The 21,270-nt window shown below is 47.9% G+C and overlaps 1 protein-coding gene across 1 annotated transcript in view; it reads left to right on the top strand.

The window, feature by feature from the left end:
* The first annotated feature begins 17,481 nt into the window (after nt 1–17,481).
* The window catches only part of PPP4R4 (protein phosphatase 4 regulatory subunit 4), a 77,704-nt gene continuing 73,915 nt past the window's right edge, over nt 17,482–21,270 (top strand). Inside the window, exons 1-2 of the mRNA XM_054567088.1 lie at nt 17,482–17,616; nt 19,116–19,189. Of these exons, the coding sequence (XP_054423063.1) occupies nt 17,494–17,616; nt 19,116–19,189 (197 nt within the window). The 5' untranslated portion in view covers nt 17,482–17,493. The remainder of the gene's footprint in view (nt 17,617–19,115; nt 19,190–21,270) is intronic.

The following is a 21,270-nucleotide window of genomic DNA, read 5'->3' as shown; positions in this document are numbered from 1 at the left end:
CAAGTGGCTTTCCTGGAAGAGATGAGGGAGGAGGTTGGTTTGAGCTGAGGCTTACGGGGTGGGGTGGAAGGGCTTGAGGGGGACACATTTAGGTGAACTGCCCAGATGGAGGCACAAAGAGGAGCAATCAATCCTCCTGGATCAAAATGCACAATTTATCCCAGAGTCAACAATGGCATTTTGTGTGTGGCGCGAGGAGGGGGCGGGGGGAGGGAGGAGGGGTGTGTGTGTTCAGGCAGGATTGGGATCAGGAAGAAGTCAGGGCTTCCTGCCCCTGCAGCAGCCAGCCCACTCTCTCTAATCTCATCCTTTAAGAAAAAAGCCGGGCCAGAAGAAAGAGGCCTCAGAGATCCTTAACACCAACGGGGCCATCATTATTGAACTCCCTGTGTGCCAGGTGCATTTATACCCATTGTCTCTAACAATTAGCACTGTCTTGCAAAATAGATATTATTGTCTTTTTTTTTAATAGGCAAAGACGCTGAGATCCAGAGAGGTTAAGTAAGTTGCCCATGGTCACACAGGTGATAGGTGACAGAGCTGAGGCTCAATTCCAAATCCAGGGAGCTTCCCAGTGCACTGTGCTGCCTTCTGCGTCTACAATGGAGACAGCAAACGCACGGAGCATAGGAGACTGGACAGACCATGTGCATAAATGTTGGGGCATCCAGATGGAGGGGTCAAGGATCAAGATTATCCAAGATAGTTCCTGGAGGAAAGCAAACATAAGCTGTACTTTCAAGGGTAAGGGGAATTACTACTGTTCATGGAGAAAAAGGACAGAACATGCAAAGCGGGGCACAGCTTCCTGGGATGCAGGGAAGCAGGAGAGAGAGGGTGGTTTACAGCCAAGCAGGCGCCGCCATCCTGGCGAGAGCTGGAGGTTACGTTGGGGTGGGGCTTTGCTGTAATAAATACGGGGGTGGAGACTGGACTGGCTGCAGTGGGATTTAGACAGGAGGTCAGGTTCTTAAACAGAACAGTGACACGATGAAAGCAGAGATTAAGAAAGATTAACATCCAAGGTACGCCGTTGAGCCCCACAGTGAGCACTTGGAAGAAAGCCGGTGATACAGCTCTGCAAATTAGGTATTAATAATAAGCGGCTTTTAAACACATTGTCTAAGTTTTCTACCAGGTATGTTTTGAACAGGGCTGTCATTCAAAATGTAGCTAACATATAAAGTAGGTGTTTTTTTCCTTTTTCCTGACTTAATGAGTTTAACTGACAGTTGTATTACATTGCTGGAAAAACTACTGCCCCCAAACAAAATCTGCGAGCGTGTGCATGCCCACGCGGCTGAGAGAGGAGCCCTGTGGCTTTGGCAGTGGAGGGCGGAGGGCGCCAGGAGGCCAGCCCCCGCCCGCACGGAACCCTCAGCAGGTGCTGACAAGGAGGGCTTGCTCTGCGGATCCTCCGGGTGATGATGCCCAGAATGGGCCCAGCGTGCCAGGCTCTGCTTGGACCCAGAGTGGAAGAGCTCCTTTGCCCAGACATGGTGAGAGCCTAGAAGATGACTCTGAGTTGGTCTTTATAAAATTTTCAAATCAAAGTTAAACTGACACAGATGAACTTAACCTAGGGCTTAGGGAATGAGCAAGCTAGAGAAAGGTGAAACCCACAGCTGTGATAGTACGAGGTCATCTGAGATGCCTGAGTAGATGACAGTCCAAGGGCATGGTCATGGCACAGCCGCCAAGGGTGAGGCTCTGTTTTAGGCACAGGGTAGATGCAAAGACAACTGAGGCCACAGGTTCCCAGACGCCACCTCTTCAAGGACTCTTTCTCTGCCGCGTGCGCGCGCACACACGCTCACACACACTTACTGCCTGGTTCAGGAATAGCTGCCTTACAGGGGCCCACAGCCCCACGTGTTTATACTGATCCTATTGCTCACCACACTGAATTGTCATTTGCTAACTTAAGTGTCCCCTGTGCTCTCTCCAGTGCTGGTGCGTCATTGCTTAGATCAATGTTTTAAAAAATTGATCATCCAGTGAAATGGGGTAAGGGAATTTAAGTCCGGCTGAGGAAGTGAATGAATAACTTTGAGTTATCTTGAGACCATTAACTTTCCTAAGAGAAATGATTTATGAAATGTCCTTCAGGAGCTCAGAAAAAGAAAAAATAAAACAACTCATGTGTTTCTGGGCTCCAGGGTGATCGTAGAGTCCTGAGAAACGGCAGCCACCGACAGGCAAATGGATGCCCTGCCACTGCAGACAAGCTGGATGGGGGGGCGGAGCTACCAGGAAGAAACGCCCCTCACCTTTGACCCTCTCACTCCTGGGGAGGAGAATGCAGCCAGGTTCCCAGCAGGCTTTGTTTACCTACAGCAGGGAGAGAGTAGTGGCTTAGGGTGGTGACGAAAGCCATTAACTGTGGAAATATCGGCCCTCACTCTTCTGCTTCTTTCATGGCATCAGGGCCTAGGTGTCCATGTTTGACTGGAATGACAGCACCATATTTGAAGGGGTAAAGGACAGAAGATGAATGGTTGTCACCCAGCGGGTGGGCCTTTGTGGACGGTCCTGTAAAGAATCATTTTTCCTTCCTCTCTCCATGTGATCTTAATTCTTCTTTGACCTCTCCGTTCTTTCGCCTGGCTCTGGGAAATATTCTTTAGGCCTGTGGACAATAATAGACTGTTTAGGTGATGAAAAACGCAAACCCCGTCTCATTCTCCAATGTTAAGTTCACTCTAATTATGTTAGCATAATGAGTTGACACAAGACACAAAGTGGTCGCACTCATACCAGGCAGTCATGGTTTCTTAGCAACCAACTAGAAACTGTGTTAAGTAAGTCCTGTTTGTGTCTAGGTTCATGTGTATCAAGAGCTGTAGTCACTGTTGAATGCAGATGGGTATTTTGTGCTTGCATTGATTTGTTTTCCAGACTCTACTGCAAAGAGCTTGAAAGGCTATATTATTCTTGAGATCGTTTCATGGGTCTGGACAAATGTTAAAGAAGCATCTCACCTGCTCATGTTATCATTTCACATGTGCTATGCTTTGAGTTATAGTAATTTCTTCGGAGTAGCACAGAATATCCATTTTGAAGGTCTGCTTTAGCTTCTAAATCCATCAGCCCCTCCTTTTTTTGTTGCTTGAATGATCTTAGAATACCTTCTTTCTATTTTACCTCCTGCAGTAGAAGTTCAGAGAGGAGAAGAAACGTGCCTTAGGTCACTCAGCTTGTGAGCCACAGGACTAGGATTCAGATTCTGTGTCATGTCTGTGGGATGTGGAGGAGGTTTCTGGTTTGAATCTTGACCTCATATAGTGTCTTCTTAAAGAGGGTAGGCAAGGCCTGGCTAGTGTATAGCTTAGTGGATTGAGGGCTGGCCTGTGAACCAAAGGGTCACCAGTTTGATTCCTGGTCAGGGCACATGCCTGGGTTGCGGGCTGGGTCCCCAGTTGGGGGTGTATGAGAGGCAACCACACATTGATGTTTCTCCCTCTCTCTTTTTCCTCCCCTTTCCCTATCTCTAAAAATAAATAAATAAAATCTTAAAAAAAATTGATGGTAGTCGGAGTGTCCTTGGGCATCTGTGTGGTAAGTTATCACTCCCCTGCGGGATGGGCATCAAGTGGTCATTGTTCTGGGCAGGCCCTTCCTCTGGATCAATATGTGGGAGGGAAAAAAGCCAGATTCTAGACCCCATGGTATACACTTCCTGCCACTGGTATTCTATGAGTATGTGCTGAAATGAATGAATGAATGAATGTGTGATTCTAATTCCACTCATAGCCAAGGTTTATACCTGCCATGCAAACTGAAGCAGAACATAAATGGTTTCCATTTCCCAATACTCAGGGGATTATTTTGCTGTAAACGACAGTACTTTTGCATGTTAGAGGAGAATTGTAAGTTCTCATGGTTCAAATTACTGTTCTCAATAATTATTGAGACAGGGAGAGAAACGGAGCTGCCCCCTCTTATGAAACAGTGAGCCAGCGTGAGTCAGGAATGAGCATTAGCAGGTGCTGTGGCGAAACAGGTGGCAACGGACTGCCTGGGGCTCTGTTGGCCAAGACAAACGCTGTCACAGAGCACAGCGTTGAGATCCTTGCACTGCCTTGCTGCGAAATTGTGTAGAAGCATTTGATACCAGCTTAGTTTGTTTCATCCCGAATGTGGGCCATTCTGACATAGCCTTCCTTCTGAGGTGCTTTGAGTCTTTTGGGCAGAGGAATCTATTTATAGCCGGGTCTGCAAATAGAGACTAACAAAGCTCTGCCTCATCTCCCCATCCAGCCCACGCCCTCTGAAAGCACCTCTCTGTGTCTTCTGTCATCTCCAAGTTGTACAATGTGAGGGCTAGAGAAAGCCTGTGCGAGCGAACCATCATTCATGTTCTCATTTGTGTCTCTTCATTAATCACTCCTTCTGTTTTGTCTCCCTTATGATAAATACTCATCAATTTCTCGCCAAGTGGCAGACAAACGGGGAGATGTGAAATGAATGTCATTCTTCATGGTGGAGAAGCCCCACTCACGGCACGCGGTGTCTTTGTGCCTCAGGTTTTATTGAAAAGTTACTGGCGAAGGAGGGGCCTTTAAAACTCAGCGATGCCAACAACTCAGTATTGAATATTAGACATGTGTTTCAAAGTCTTCCCACTCCTCTGTCTCCTGGTGTTTTGGCCCTCTCCTCTCTCCCTTTTTTCTCAGAGGAGATTTTTATTCCTCCTCCCACGTGGCTCAAAGAACACCTTCAATGGCTGAAGATTCACTGATGCAATCTCTTCAAGCAACAAGCTCCCATCGTAGGTGCTGCTCCCTCTTCTAGCTCTCCTTTTAAGGGGAGGGAGTGAGTGGTATAAAGATTTAATTTACCCATGGGTATGGATTATATTACACACTTTCTCCTCCATACTTCACCCACCACTTTGGCTTAAAAGTCGCTTGTGAGGAACTACAACCAGTTTTGGTTTTGAAACACTTATATGGTTATTGTATGAAGCTGCACTTGTTAATTGTTTGCTGATGTTGTTTTGCTTTGTGGATATTCAGTCCTGTGCAAATATCCACGGAGGCATTTGGTCCATGCCATGAGGTCTCTGAAATCTAGTTCTATCAAAAACATCCGTGAACACACTTGGACCATGCCGAATGGTCTTGTCCAAAACATCCGTGCTTAGAAAACATCCCTGGGTTTGAATAGCTCATAACGTTTATTTATACTTTTGGTTTACAGGATTAATATTATCATGGTTTTTAGTCCAATAATTGTGTTGTGTCGATAGGGCCAACAATAACCCTTCTGGCCCCCATAGTCTGGCTGGTCATGGCACATGGGACAAGGGGGATGGGTCAGTGTGGACCAAATGGCTCTGGATATTTGGGAGGATCAACACCCCGGCAGGCTTGTTTCCTTTTCAATCATCAGCTCGTATGGGCAGGGTCTGCCTCTCCTTCACACCCCTTTTGTTCTTTCTCAGCCCAGAGCTTGGCGCAAGGCAAGTAGAATAATGCTTTATAAATATTTTTGTTAGATCGAATAAGTTTTTTGCATTAGGTTTGAACAAAGGACTCACTTTCTTTATGCAACAGAGCTGAGCCTGCAGGCCAGGAACCAAAACCAGCTTTCAGCTCTGCTTATTGAAGGATCTAATGAAAAAATCACAGTTCATACATAAAAATAAAAAATAAATTAAAAAACAGACAAATAACAAATGAGTGATGTGGCTAGGTGTACCTACCAACAGGCAGCAAGGCTGGAAGCAAGGCTGGAAGCAACTGGGTGGCATGCTTCCCTTCATAGCTTTGAAATCCACATTACAAACAAAACAAAATACTGCTTGGCAAACAAGCACAGAACCCCCCCGCCTCAGAACCCGATAGATGAGAGAAGCTTGCCTTCCTACACATACTGTGCTCATCTCTACTGCCCATGAGCCTACTCTGGTGTCCCACTGGACTGCACTTACAAAACACAAGTTCCAAGGTAAAGCTGCTCAGGTGGGAGAGGAAAGCGTTAAACCTGAAGTGCGGGGGTCCTTCTGGGCACCATGCCCTCCCTGAGTGACTGTCCAGGCTGCAAACTCGTGAAGCTGGCCCCGCCTGGAACGTAGTAAATGTTTGGTTTGTGAATAAAGAAATGCTGCTTTGTAAGCACAGGCCTCATGAACCAAAGCTCAGCTGTTTGCGGGGGGAATGGGAGTGGAAGAGGGTAAAAACAACAACAACAATAAATTATCTTCAAACCAGAAAAAAAAAGAAGCTCAATTGTTGAAATGACTCTAGGACCCAGTTATAATGTGGGGGCGCTTTCTCCATACATCACTAAGAGCAATGCTCCGTGCCCGTCTACAGACACTTAATCCTGACGCTCTCTACCCGGGGGTGGCGTTGGATCCCACAGGTCAAGGGCTCGGTCCCGCAGGACTGCTCCCACCGCAGAGGCCAGTCGCCAGTCCAGGCTCGGCACTGGGTTTCTGACCGATCGACTATAAATCAGGGCTTCCCATGACCTCCCCCCTGGGTCTGATTCATTTGCTAGAGTTCCTCACAGAACTCAGGAAAAGTTCTCTTACGTTTACTTGTTTCCCTAAAAGGACACAGATAAACAGCCAAATGGAAGTGCTGGGCAGGGCGCGATGCATGGGAAGAAGGGCGGAGCCTCCACGCCGTGTCCTGGTGCGCCACTCTCCCTGAACCTTCGCCTGTCACCGATGTGGATGCTCCCCGACCCCGGAGGCTTCCTGGCATGGGCGTGATTGATGATTAACTCCATTTCCATCTCTCTTCCCTTCCTGGAGGATGGGAATGGGCTGAAAGTTCCAAGTTTCTAATCAGGGCTTTGTCTTTCTGGGGACCAGCCCCCGCCTAGGAGCCCACCGAGTATCACCTCATTAGAACAAAAGATGCTTTTAGTGTGCTTATCACTTAGGAAATGACAAAAGTTTTAGGAGCCCTGTGTCAGAGGGGGCCAAAGATTTATGTATGTAAATGAATGAATGAATGAATGAATATGTCCTGAAAGTATCCAGCCATCTACTATGGAAAAAAGAGATATTTATTGGAGAAGACACAAGAAATATTGTATATAGGACAATGATGCTGCCTCAGTCTCCTTCAAAGTTATGACCTTCTTGAGGAAATCTGGTTTATTGGTAGCAGTTTGAATCAAGTCATTAGCAACTGTAGCTCAATGTTCCTTTTGCTCTGGTAGCAGAAGCCACGGAACAAATTTTGCCATGACTAGTTTCATGCCAAGATCCCGCGTCCAAATCTCGGACACAGGAGTTTCTGGAATCCCCACATCAGCTTCTAGTTCTCGCACTGTCAGTTGCCGATCTTTGTCGACTGCAGCCCGTACATGTTCAACACGCTCAGGTGTTCTGCTTGTCGCAGGCCTTCCAGAACATGGCTCATTTGCAACAGATTCCCAACCATCTTTGAAGCATTTGTGCCACACTTTTATTGGCACTGCATTCATTGCCTCGTCCCCAAAAGCCTTCTGAGTCATCTGGGTAGTTTCTGTGGAGGAATGTCCAAGCTTAACGCAAATTTGATGCAGATTCATTGCTCTACTCATCTGGTCATTTTGAACGCGACATCCATACAGTATACATACTCACTCAGTGGCGTTTACTGCCCCCACTGACTAGTGCATTGAAGTCGTTATTGTTCACGCATGTGCATCCCAGTCCACTCTCCTTGGCTGTCACGTTACATTGATGTTGCTGCGCAAACCGTTCTTGTTATATTAACAATGGCTGGAATTTTTCCGGACAGACCTTATGTGTCTATATATATTTAATTTTATAATTTTTTCCAATTACAGTTGACCTATAATAGTTTCAGGTGCACAACATAGCAACTGGACATTTATAGACTTATGAAGTGATCACGCCCAAGAATCTAGTACCCGTCTGACGCCATATACAGTTATTACAATATTATTGACTAAACTCCCAATGCTGTACTTCACATCTTCATGACTAGTTTGTAATGACTTCATCCACTTTTCACACATCCCTCTGGTACCTCCTCCCATCTGTTCTCTGTATCTATGTGTTTGCTTCTGTTTATTTGTTCATTTATTTTTTATTTTTTAGATTCCACATATAAGTGAAGTTATATGGTTTTTGTCTTCAAAGACAAATATTAAAATGAGAGATGCACCTGGTGTTCTTACCACTTAGGAAGCTACAAAGTTTTGGGAGCACTGTGCTAGGAACCAGGGGCAGAGACCGATATAGCTATTTTTTATTACCTCACAATTGTCTATTAATGGCAGACAGAATAGAAATATGCATGTATTAATCTCTCAGATAACTTTTTTAAAACTTCTGAGCCAAGAGTTTTTAATCTCTTTTTCTTTCTGACATTTGTTAATCAGCTATGATCCTGACCAGATCCGAGTCCCATCAATTCTGTCTTTTGCTAGAGAGGCAGGTGGTCCTCAAGAGAGAGGAGGACGGAAGTCAGCGGAGCATGAAAGATTCATGGTTGGGGGAAGCAAGTCCCTGCAAAGGAAGGATTAATTTTCATGGCGTATAGAATTTGATATATGAATAACCACTCTGGTTCAGAAGAGCTTAGAGGAACAAATTTTGTTGAGGCAACACTACTTCGGAACCTGGGAGGAGGGGTTAATTGCAGCTGCACGCACTGGCTTTCCTTTGTATTAATGTGTTGACACCAAGGTGAATTCAGAAAAGGCTGGACTGCAGTTTTCCCAAAGCGGACGGATAGGTGGGGAGAAAAATCAAATGGCGGGGGCTGGGCGTCCTAGTTCCATTTCACCTCTCTCCTAAATGAAGCTCATTGTTCATTAAGTGAGTCCAGAAAATCAGCTTTATGCCCCATTTATTTTTCCACTCAACCAGCATTTCTCGAGTGCCTACTGTATGCCAGGAACTGTGTTAGGTGCTGGGGCTTTGAAGTGACATTCAGCTGAGTCCTCACTCTGGAAAAGCCTTCAGTTTATCCTGAAATAACATTATGGTGGTTGGGTTGGGGCAGGGAACCCTCCCATCTCTTGGTGCCTTGGGAAAATGACCACTCGAATCCAGAGCACTCGGATGCTGGAGGAAGTCATTTTACCCCACAGAAGTTGGTAAGCTATGAGTCGTCATGGCAACAGATTAAGCAAAGTTGGAACCGAGTGTCAGGGCCCCAGGCGTGAGGGCTGCTGCCCTGTCCCCTCCTCCTCTGCCTGATGACTCCTTGCTCATCGCAGAGACAGTTTTCCAGGATATGGGATTTGGCAGCAGAAGGAGCAGAAAGAGGGGAGCTGCTGGGAAGGGGAGAGGACAGTAGAGGCAGTACAGACTCGGATAAGCTAAAAAGCGTAGCACTTACTGGACCCCCATCGCTGTGCCGGGCATTCCCGCTGCCCCTCCGCTGATTCTCACGCTAACGCTGCATGGCTGGCAAGTCCTCTTTCCCCCACTGTAGAGGTGAGGACACTGAGGCTCAGACGGGCTGCAGACAAACCGCCCACGGAGATGCCAGAGCTGAGAATCCGGGTGTGTCTGAGTCCCATGTCAGTGCTCTCAAGGCCCAGTGGCAGTGGTTCTGAACCGCAGTGACAGGCTACCTGGGGGTGTGGAGGGGGGATGGATAGAATGCAGGTTCCTAAGTGCAGCTCCAGATCTGCTGAATTGGAATGTCGGGGGGTGGGGCCCTGGAATCAGAATGCAAAGGCATCTTGGAGGTTGCCTGGCCCGAGTGAGGCCTAGAGAGGGGATGTGTCCTGCCCCGATCCCAGGGATAGTTAGGACCAGGAGCCAGGTCGTGCATGGCAGCTTAGGGGCTTAGAGGTGTGGAGAGCAGTGTTCCCAGGGAACCAGAACAGGATACGATAGGTCCAACCACTGAAAGTTGTCCTTCGTTCATGGTGACAAGGCTCCGTCCAACTGGTGCTCCAGCGAAGAAAAAGAGGGGGGAGAGAGAAGCTTTAACCGGTGCTTATTATATTTTTCTCTCCAGCATTTTTGTGTACAAGGCCAACCCACTTCCTAGCCTGGTCACCAGGGTAACCGTCACCCCCACCTTGACAGTCAAGTGTGTACCCAGCTCCTTGCACCCACATCCACGGCCTTGGGACCCAGGCCTATAATCAGCCTCCTGCTGCCTCTGCTCACAGGCAACAGCGACAGTTAGACAGCCCCCTGCTCTCTGGGCCCATCGCCCCATTGTGGTTCTGCAGACACCCCTCCTCACGCTCACACGCCATGTTTGCTTCCCTCGCCCACTGCCTCCCAGGAGACAAATGTGCGATCTGCTCTTGGTGTGTATCATCGCCTCTGGAGGGTGGAACCTGCCCTCGAGTCGGGGTACAACACCACACACACACGGCCCACACAGGAGAAAGCCGCCCCCTCCGGGAGGAGGGGGGCCTTAGCAGTGAACGTCCTCTCTCCCTCCAGAGGCAGCTGAGGGGGCGGCTGGAGTTGAGGAAGAGTTTGCAAGGTGACATCAGAAGTGGGGGTGAGGCAGCAAACAGGGAGGAGAACCAGGGAGACAGACCAGCTCCCTGGCTGCGAGCCCAAGGGCCCCAGCCCAGGAAGTCAGAGACCCAGTCACTACAGACACCTGGAGTCTGACCGTATAGGTAAGGAGGCTGGGCGCCCTCTTCAAGGTCCCCACCAAAACAGTGTCAGGAGGCCAGGCTGCCAGGGCCATGGAGTCCCCGTCAGGACCTCAAAAAGCCAATTCCATCCAGCTTGGCAGGCCCAGAGGGCTCCCAAGGACCCTGCCTGCTGGTCCGAGCTCCTCCCTCGACTGCTGGAGCCAATCAGCACTTCCCACCAGCTCTGTCTGGACCTCTGTCCCCCACCCTCCACCTGTGTCCCTTCTCACCGAGCCCTTCCCTCATCCCTCATCCCATCCCTGTCCTGGACACATCTTCGGCCGTGTCAGATTCCCTGGCTCTCACCTATCTCCTAGGCTCTGAGCCACTTCCGTGCTCAGCCCCGGGGACGAGGGATTGCTGTCTTGATTACCCTCCTTTCTCTGTCCTTGCAGTCGGAGGCCAGCCCTTCAGCCTGCCTCCTGTGGGACTGGGATCTGGCTTCCCAGAGACCATTCAAGTGCAAGCGAGTTAACTCCCCAAGGAGCCAGCGGGAAGCAAAAGGCCAGAGGAGCCTTACCTCCTTGTTCCCCCTGAGAATTCCCGGGTCTGGGCTTCTGCCCAGCCTGTCCAGGGATGTCCTGCGTGGTCGAGCCCCTGACTGAGCCTCTCCATGAACTGGGGGCCAGCGTGGCAGCCAGTGCAGTGATTAGCTTCCCTTCCTGCCTGGCCTCCCTTCTCTCTGGTGGCCCTGGGACAGCTCTTCCCCAGGAAGGGTTAGCACTTGAGCTTCGCCCCAGACTGTTTTCTAGGGAATCTGGGCTAAATCAGCCCCTAGATTCCAACAGAACAGAATTCTGCTTCTATATTATCTAGCCCAATTCCCTCACTCGGCAGAGGAACTGAGGCCCAAAGGAATTAAGGAACTTCTAGTTAGCGGAGAAGCTATGCCCATTCACTACTTTAACAAGTAACTAATGAGTACCTACTGTACACCAGGCATTATTCTAGTCATTGGGAATGTAGTGGTGAATAAAATGGACAAAACCTTTGTCTTCACAAAACACAACATTTGAGAGGGGAATTGCAGGAGAAAAAAGACTGTGAGATAACTAAAATATTCAGGACGTTAGACGGCTATGTGCCGGTGGTGTTGATGGTGGGTGTTAGGGCTGAACTGTGTCCTCAAAAATGCCTATTTTGAGGTCCTAACCCAGTATGTCAGGATGTGACTGTTTTTGGAGACAGAGACATTAAAGAGATGATTGAGTTAAAATGAGGCTATAAGGATGGGGCCTAACCCAACATGACCAGTGTCCTCATAAGAAGAGGAAGTCTGGACACACAAAGAGACAGCAGGGGGGCGTCTGCACATAGAAGGGACCGTGTGAGGACACAGGGGGCAGGTGGTTGGCCATCTGCAAGCCTCAGGAGAAACCAGCCCTGCCGGCACCCGGATCTTTGGCTTTCAGCCTCTAGAACCGCGAGACAATAAATTTCTGTTGTTTAAGTCACCCAGCCCGTGGTATTTTGTTAAGGAGGACTCAGCAAACTCATGCAGTTGGATTTCAATTTTGCAAAAGGTATCCTGAGCTGGCCTCACCGAGAAGCTGCCACTTGCGGAACTCCCTGAAGGATGTGAGGGAGCGGACTACCTGCATGTCCAATGGACACGCTCCCCAGGCAGAGGCAACGGCGGGCTCCACAGCTCTGACCGGGATCATACTGCCAGTGCTGCGAGGGGGCAGGGAGGCCAGTGTGCGCGCAAAAGCAGCGTGAGGGAGGGAGGAAGTGGGAAGACAGAGAGTCAGAGAGGGTGTGGGAAGACATCCCCAGGGAGATGGGGAGCTGTTGTAGGGTTCACAGCAGTGGTTCTCAATTGGGGGGGGAGCAGAACTTTGTCCCCAGCTGTGTCATTTGGCAATGCCTGAAGACATTTTCCATGGTCACAGCTGGAGGTGGGGGGTGAGGAGAGGTCAGGACAGGATACTGACATCCAGTGGGTAGAGGCCAAAATGCTGCTAAACACCCTACAATGCAATGTCTCTCCTCCTCGCCAACAGAGAGGTACAGGAGCCCACATAGTAACAAGATTGAGAAACCTCGGTTTGGCGCCTAAGGTGACTGGGTCCGACTTTTATGTGAACAGGATCAATCTAGTTGTGTTGAAAGAACTTTTAAAGTGGCAGAACAGAAGCTGAGGCTCTAATTCGGGTGAGAGATAAATGATGGCTTGCACCACGGGGAGAAGATCTTCTACTATGCAATTTCATGTTGCCTATGCTGTCCTTCCTGCCTCTTCCCCCTTTCTCTCTCCACTTTCTCAATAAACAGTCAACAGAGCCCTTACTACACGCCGGGCAGATTCCACAAATGTGGCCCACTAGGAACCTCATCTATTTGCCCAGACTCAAGCTGAAGAGAAGGGAGCTGCTGGGACCAGCTGCTGACATCGGGGCTGACTTTGGGAAGTCTGCTTGGGGCTGCAGATGGAGCTCTGCGGCAACTGTCCCCAGCTGCCATCTACTCAGACACTAAAGAAAGCACAGACTGAGCACTGGGTGCTTGAAATGTTCATCTGGCTGTAAAAGCCAAAACCTTGGAAATCATCCCAATGCCTCCTCCTCCCTGACCTCTATCCCCCCGCCTCAGCCCCCTGGAATGAACCCCTAGTTCCTCCAAAATATCTCAGATCTGTTCACATTGCTTCATCTCCATCATAATGACTCCAGTCCAAGCTACTAGCATTTCCCAGATGGTCTCTTTTGCGTAATTGATGGGTGCGTATATTTTCTTTTCCCTGATTATTAATGAGGTTGAACTTCTTTTCCTAAGTTTATTGGTGACTCCTCCTTTGTACTCTGGTTGTTTATATGTTTTGCATATTTTTCTATTTAGTTATCTTCTTACTGATTTGTTAGAGTTCTTGATTCTGGATAGCAACCCTATTTGATCAATTTGTTGTAAATATCTCTTCCCAGTCCATAGTTTGCCCTGTTACTGTCTTGGCAGTGTGTTTTGATGAATATAAGTTCTTAATTTTAAGGTACTTAGATCTATCAATCTTTTATTGTCTAGTGTGTGCTTTTTGTTTTAAGAAAACTCACCATGTTCTGATGTCATAAAATGATTCTCCTATATTTTCTTTCCAAAGTTTGAAAGATGTGTCTTTCGTGTTTAGTTTTTCTTATTCACCTGAAATTGATTTTTGTGTTTGGTCTGAGGTAGAAATCTAATTCAAATATTTTTCTCACATGGAAAATTGCATTAGTTTCCTATTGCTGCTGTATCAAATCACCATCGATCTAGTGGCTTCAAACAACACAGATGTATTATCTTACGGTTTTAGAAGTTAGAACTGGGTTTCACTGGCCTAATACTAAGGCATCAGCGGGCCTGCAGGCTGCATTTCCATCAGGGGGCTCTAGGGGAGTTGAGTCTTTTTCGTTTTTCCATTTTCCAGATTTTAGGGGCTGCCCACTTGGTGTCCCTGAATCCTCAAGGCCAGCTATGGCCAATCGGGTTTCTCTCGCCTCACATCTCTGACACGGACCCTCTTGCCTGGCCCCTTCGCTCATAAATGCCGTTATGATTATATTGGGCCCACCTAGATGATCCAAGATAATCTCTCCAGACTCAAGACTTTTCAGTTACTCACACCTTCAAAGTCCCTTTTGCCATATACGTTAACATAGTCACAGGTTCAAGGGATTGGGAGGTGCACATCTTTGGGAGACCATCATTCTGTCTCTTACAATAGTCAATCGATTCAGTGCAATTTAGTAAATCTTTTCTGAGGCTGGGTTTGGGGGTGGGGGCACTGGTCTAGTGGTAATAATAATAATAGCAAACACTGAGTGCTTGCTTTGTGCCAAGAATTTCTCTAGGCATTGCATACGTATTATCTCATTTAATTCTTATAACAAGACTTGGTGCAACATACTACCTTTATTGTTGTTTTAGAGATTAGTAAAGGGAGGGACAGAGTTGTTAAGTACCTCGCCCATAGTAGGAAGTGGCAGAATGCTCACGTAGTTGGGCTCCAAATCCCATGTGCTTAATAACCATGCTATTGTCAAATGAACTAATAAAGTGAATAAATTCAGTTTCCGTTAGGTGTGTGCCACAGACTAAGTCACATCATTTTTCTGAGCCTCACTTTCATTATCTGTAAAATTGGATCAGTCAAGCACGTCTTCTGTACATCACAGGGCTGCTTCTAGGGCACAGCAAGAGAAGTCTTAGAAAAGCAGTTCAGATGAGGAAAGCGGGCCTCAAGGGTTGTTCCGCTGTGTGTTGCTGGCAGAGTCAGGCCTGGGACTCAGGTTTCCTGGCAGCCAGGTGAGGGTGGGCCATTTCCATCACAGGGTGGTAGCTGCAGCAGTTACAGGTTGCAGTCCTCAAATGGAATATTCTCTTTCATCAACCCCCTGCGCTGCAACAGCCAACATCAAAGCTATGTCTCTGTGTAGTCAACCAATTGTCGTTAAGAATGTCATTGAACCTCCGATGATGCTGTTACAAAATCCTAATAGAAAATAATACTTTTTTAGCTGAAACAGGGCAAGGTTTATAGATATTATTCAGTATTAGACCTAACTGTGGTAGGCAAAAGTAAAAAGATAAATAGGGGAGAATATAGGAGAATATTTTGCAACTATGGGTAGAAGAGATCCTTAAACAACACCCCAAAGTATATTCTGCAAGGCTAAAATTTGATGCACTTTGCTACACCAAAATTAAGGATTTCTCCTATCCTGTAAGATAGCAAAAACCAAGTTAACAGGATGCATGAAATATTGGGAGATATTTGCAATGTCCCAGCCTGACAAGGGATTACTATTTAGAATATATAATAACTCCTTCAATTCATTCAGAAAAATAACAGGAAATCCAGTTTCCTGCAAACTAGATTTCAGGAATAGGCAGAGAAAGTCAATAGGTACTTGACAGAAGGAAAAAAATCTCAATGGTTCTTAAGAATATATGGAAGAATGATTACCATCACCAATCAAAGAAATACAAATGAAAATTACAATCTGATATTACTCCACCAATATCAGATTGATATAACTTGGGATATCAGATAATACCAAACGTTACTGTGTAGAATGGGGAAACAGGAATCTTCCTACATTTATGTGTCAAAATGTGCAAAATGACAATGCCATTCTGGAGAGCAACATGTGGCAGATTGAAACTAAGCACCTGTAGACTCCATGACCCAGCAATTCCATTTTTCTTGTGGCCTGTAAGAGATGTGTCCCATCCCAGCATTGTCTGTGGTAACAAGGAACTGCTGGCAATGTAACTGTTCATTATTTAAGGAACTGATAAGTAAAATGTGTTAGATGCACAAATACAATACCATTAGTGGTAAGGAATTAATGAACTCCTGATATATATATATATATATCCCCATGAATAGACCTCTAAAGCATTATGTTGAGGAAAAACAAGAAACAGAGTGAGTTCAGAGCACAAGACCATTCACGTATATTAAAAAATAGATACATAGCCCTGGCCAGGTGACTCATTTGGTTGGAGCATCTTCCCTTCCACCTAAAGGTTGCAGGTTTGCTCCCCAGTTAGAGCATGCATTTAGGCTGCAAGTTTAATCCCCAGTCTTGGTGTGTATGGGAGGCAACTGATGAATGTTTCTCACTCACATCGATGTCTCTCTCTCTCTCTCTCTTCCCCTCTCTCTAAAATCAATAAACATATCTTCTATTGAGGATTAAAAAAATAGATATATAAACTAAACACAGTATCTTTCCTGAATGGGTGGTAGAGAACTGAGCCTGTGGAGAGGTAATGGGTGGGGGGGGGGGAAGCAAAAAAAAAAAAAAACAAAAAAGAGAGACAGGGGTCTTGCTAACCTTTATGAGCTGAAGACTATAATCAACGAGGTTCAAAGACTCGCCCCAGTGTCTCTTTCATCCCTTCCAATTCTTAATAGAACCAAATGCAGGTGACTCAACCTGGCTGCCCAGAGCAGGGCCTCTCTGCATAAAGAACCTACCTCCCTACCACCCATTTCCCAAGCATTGGCTTCCCAGCACTCCAGGCACTCCAGGTTCTACGCTGACTGTTAAGTCCCACAACCAAAGCACGCCCAGGTTCAATCCGCAATTGTTTTACTCTTATTGTTGATTTCTCCTGGAAAAGTCCTACCGATCGTTTAAGATTCAGTTTAAGTGTCTCCCCGCCAGAAGTCTTTTCCTGACCGCTGCAGTTTCCCAAATGTCAGCACCTCCTGGACCTCATTTCCATACCCCCTTCCCCATCACCCGCGCTCGCGCCGCGGTGTAACTGCTTATTTTGGGTACACATCCCTCCTGCAGGGCTAGCGCTGAACTAGACTGGTCTCAGTGTCTACAGCTAACCTGCTGAGGTGGGCCGTCCCAGGAAAAACTGGAAGGTTATTCCAGTATAACTGGTTAAACAAGACCCCCGCCCACCTCCCTTTCCTTTGCTCCCTCCCTATTGGTTCAAATTCACCGCCCCCATCCCCCGCCCCCGACACGCCCCCAACCGGGCCCCCGCCTGTTGCGGAAAGTGGAAGGCTCTGCGCACGCGCCGCGGGGTGTGGCGCGCTTTGTCGAGAGCTGGGAGTAGAGGGGCGGTGGGGGCCGAGGCCACCACGTTGCAGGGCGGTTGCGTCCCGCCCGCGAGCCCGCGGAGCCGGGGAGGGGGCGGGACTGAGGCGGGCGCTATGGCACCTCCCCGCCCCAAGCCCCGCCCACGCAGCCCGCCCGCGCGCCCGCCCCACCCCCTCGCCGTGCCCGCCCCGCCCCCTCGGCGGCCGCGCTCCTGCCCTCGCTGCCGGCTCGCCGCTCGCCGCCCGCCGGGTTCCCGCGGCCGAGAGCGGGAGAAAGTCCTGCTGCCGGGCGCCCGCGGGGCTCCGCGCGTCCGGCATCCCGGGGCCGCTCCGGCCTGGGCGGCGAGGGGGCCCGGCGGTCCATGCATCCGCCGCCGCCCGCCGCCGCCGCTGCGATGGATTTCAGTCAGAACAGCTTGTTCGGCTACATGGAGGACCTGCAGGAGCTCACCATCATCGAGAGGCCGGTCCGCCGGAGCCTCAAGGTGCGCGCCCCGGGGAGGAAGACCTGCCCGCAGAGCGCCCGGAGGCTCGCCCCGGCCCCGACCCCCGTTTTGTCCCGAGGCAGCCCCCTCTTGGTGTTCCGCGGGCCCCTCCGTCCTCCTCCGGTCGCCGTGTCACACGAAACCGGTCCTTCCCGGGGCCCCTCCTTCGACGCACTGCCAGTTTTCCCAGCCTGGACCCCCATCCTCGAGGGACGGGCCGCTGGTTCTCTCACCTGACCCGAACCAGCCCCAAGGCTCTTGGGCGCCCTCAGCTCCCCAGTGCCCGTTCCCAACCAGCCCCAGGAACGGCCGGCCGAGCCCGTCCTTCGGGCCAGCCCGCGTCTCCCCCCGCGCCGCCCCTCTCGGGCCGCCGCGGCCCCTAAGGGGCGGCCCCTTTTTCCCGCCCCTGCAGGAGGTCCCCCTTGGGGCCGCAGCCGGCTTCTCCTGGGTCCTATCCTGGGTGCCCCCACTCGGCCCCCAGGTGCGGCCGCGGTCCTGGCCCCAGTCCCACTCCTCAGCCAACACAGCCGCGGTTCCGCGTCCCCCACCTCTCCTTGAGACACCCCAGGTCTCATTCCCCCTTCTCCCATCAGAGCGAGCCTGGGTCCCCCTGCCCCCAAGTCGCCCCGGGCCTCCCTTCCCCTCCCAGCCAGCACCCATACCGGAGCCGTCCTGCTACCGGTCTTCAAAGCTCCGTCCGCCTTTTCTGCCTTCATCCTGAGTCACCACAGGTCCTTTCCCTCCTTTCCTCGCAGCCCCTCCACGATTCCAGCCAGGACCCTGTTCCCTACCCGCCTCGAGGGAGGCCACCTTCACTGGCTCCCCCCACCCCCATCGGCTCCCCACCCGGCGGAGTCATCCTCCTCCCCGCCTCCCCGAGGCCCCAACCCTCGCTGCTGGCAAACCTAGTTTAGGGACCCCCGCCCCCAGACATCTTAATAGCTCCCTTAGCTCTCCTCACTCCCACCTGCCGCAATATCTCGAGTCTTTGATTTTCTTCCAGCCCCAGATTTTATTCCCTCTCCTGCCACCGCCCCCCCCTTCATTTTATTTCATTCCCACTGGGCTGCAGTCTTCTTCCATCACCCTTCCAGCATTTCCTGGGGTGGAAAATGCTGGAGAAACAACCTTGGGGTGTTAGAAAAAGTATGTAAAAATGTTATCTGTGCATATAAAATTGATTTCAGCAATGTTCCCAAGACACAACGTGATTCTCAAGCTTCAATCTAGACGAGAGAGAGAACAAAAATCCCAAACCTCCACAACCCAAACTTAACAACTGGAGACAATTAGAAAGACCTCTTTCGCTGGGGTAGTTGGGGTAGACATCTAGATTCCTCAGACCCTTTATTACTTCTCAGTGATAATGCTTAAATTAATGGTGAAACTTTTCCATTAGTCAGCAGTAGTTACATAGAGTCCCTGGAGCAGCCCTGGGGTTGGGGCAGGGGCAAGACTGATGGACGTTGTGTGCATAATTTCTATTTTACACTTGACAGACACCGGAAGAAATAGAAAGACTGACAGTTGATGAAGACCTCAGTGATATTGAAAGGGCTGTTTACCTGCTCAGGTATTTCCAAAAGTCCTTTTGTGAAATTGCTGCTGTTTCCCTGCGGCTGCGTAGACACAATGCCTTCTGAAATGTCATGTTCAGGTTCTGTTTAGATTTACTTTTAACCATTTGAACAAGAGTACTTCTGCATGCATAGCACTTAATCGTGTTACCAGTTAAGATCTAGGTATGGGCTTATAAATTTGAGAACTGAGATCAAATAAGATACCTAACTTAAAAAAATGTTACTTGGAAGAGGAGGAATAGAATTATAATGGTTTGAGTTGAATCTCATTCTTTTCTTATTTTCCAGCTTTGGTGGTTCTCACATTAACATCTAATAAGTTTAGATGAGATTTAAGGATATCCAGGGATTAATTGTAGAGTGTGACCCTTATATACTATTTACTATATGGAAAAAGTTCCACAAATATGGTAGTTCAATTTGTTGCTCAGAATATACTGTTCATATTACTTTTGCTTTGTGAGCTTTATAATAATGCTTGAGAGATCTTAAAATTTAATTGCATCTACTCATTTAAGTTTCATCTCACAAGCTCTGCAGAATTGCTGAAGGCAAATGTTTGTTGCAAACATTTACAAGGTTTCTCTCAAGTATTTTAAAAATTGTGGTGTTTCTTAAAAGCTAATGCAGCAAACATTAATGAACGTATCTGTGAAAATACTTCAGAAACAGAAGATTTCGTAAGGTATTTTGTGTACCTTTGTTTTAAAATTTTTCTTCAACTTGTACAATATTGTTTCCTCCTTTAAGCCAATTAGTGTTCGCTTCTGTTTTTCAGAATCAGATTTTGAAAACTGGTATTATTTACCCCCGAGATAGTTGTCATCATTGTTTGCTTAGCTTAGCTCTGCTTCACCTGTTTCAGGTACTGGCAAGTTACTTGGTCTTCTCTCTTGTTTATAGATCATGTTTCTAATCCCATATTATTCATCAAAGGATCCTGTAAAAAAAAGAATCCCTTTTCCATGACATCCATTATAAAAATGATTCTTTAGCCTATTAGTGGCATGTTAGGCTTCTGTTCTTAGTTTGGTCAGAGTTTCAGCAGGCTTACAGTTTAGACTGCCCTCTCTAATAATTCTGTCACTTTAAAGTGTTTCTGGATCTTGAACCTTCTGTTGATGTTAGTGTTAGCACGCTATCATCATTTTCACCTATTTATTTAAAAGATAACTGTTTTATTGATGTATAAATTAACAGTATCTGTTTTGGTGTTTATGGAGAGAATAACCCAATATTAAACCTATTTTGATATTTTATTGTTATACTCAAAGTACTTTATTCCTTAATAATTAACATGTCCCAACATGGTGAACAGTAGTTACAAGCATCTATCTTTTCCCATGGTTCTTTTGATTGGTAGGTAGACAATTCATAAAAGTTTGAGTAAGTGTATTTTAACATACAGCAGTTAATGATTTGAAATAAGTTCCTCCTTACTCCTACTGAATTCTTTTCTTTGTATAAATGCTGGCTTGCAATTAGGAAATGGAGAGTCTTGCTCTACTTACTTGTGACAGCAGATACCTTATTCTAGATATCAGCGACAAGGCTTCTTTTTTAGGGTAGCTTATTTGTTTTCTATTTTACTTGTATTGTTTGTTAGTGAACCCGGCCTTCTGAGTTGTCTGGATTCCTCAGGCACACAACCTAGGTTTCATCCAGTCCTGGCACTTACAAAGCCCTGATGGAGATAGATGGGTCCTCTCATTCTTAGACAAGAGAATTTTAAAGAGATCCGATATCTCCTTTAGTTTCTTGTGGCTCATCTACCTTGAAGGAGGTTTGCAAGGTGACTGAGAAGGCGAACACTAGTTTGGTTGTGTCTGGCTATCCAGCCGAGTGTGTCTTTTGTCTTCCTAACATCTCACCACCTCCTAGGGGAAAGTGGGAGTTCACCTTGGGGCCCGCTTCTGAATGGATAACACCAAGGCTGTCTGAAAGGCTCTTTCTTCCCTGGGATTCAGGGAGGCTGTGGCCATTTTCCAAACTTCGCTTCTGTTAAAGCCTCATCTGCTCTCAGGTGGTGAGCCTTTTAATGAGCCTGCTAATTTAAATGTAAATCTTTCCTTTT

The sequence above is a fragment of the Pteronotus mesoamericanus genome, unplaced genomic scaffold (genome assembly GCF_021234165.1).
Source record: "Pteronotus mesoamericanus isolate MK-2021 breed Mesoamerican mustached bat unplaced genomic scaffold, CSHL_Meso_final contig_182, whole genome shotgun sequence".
NCBI lineage: Eukaryota > Metazoa > Chordata > Mammalia > Chiroptera > Mormoopidae > Pteronotus > Pteronotus mesoamericanus.
This window is presented reverse-complemented; position numbering and strand designations above follow the sequence as displayed.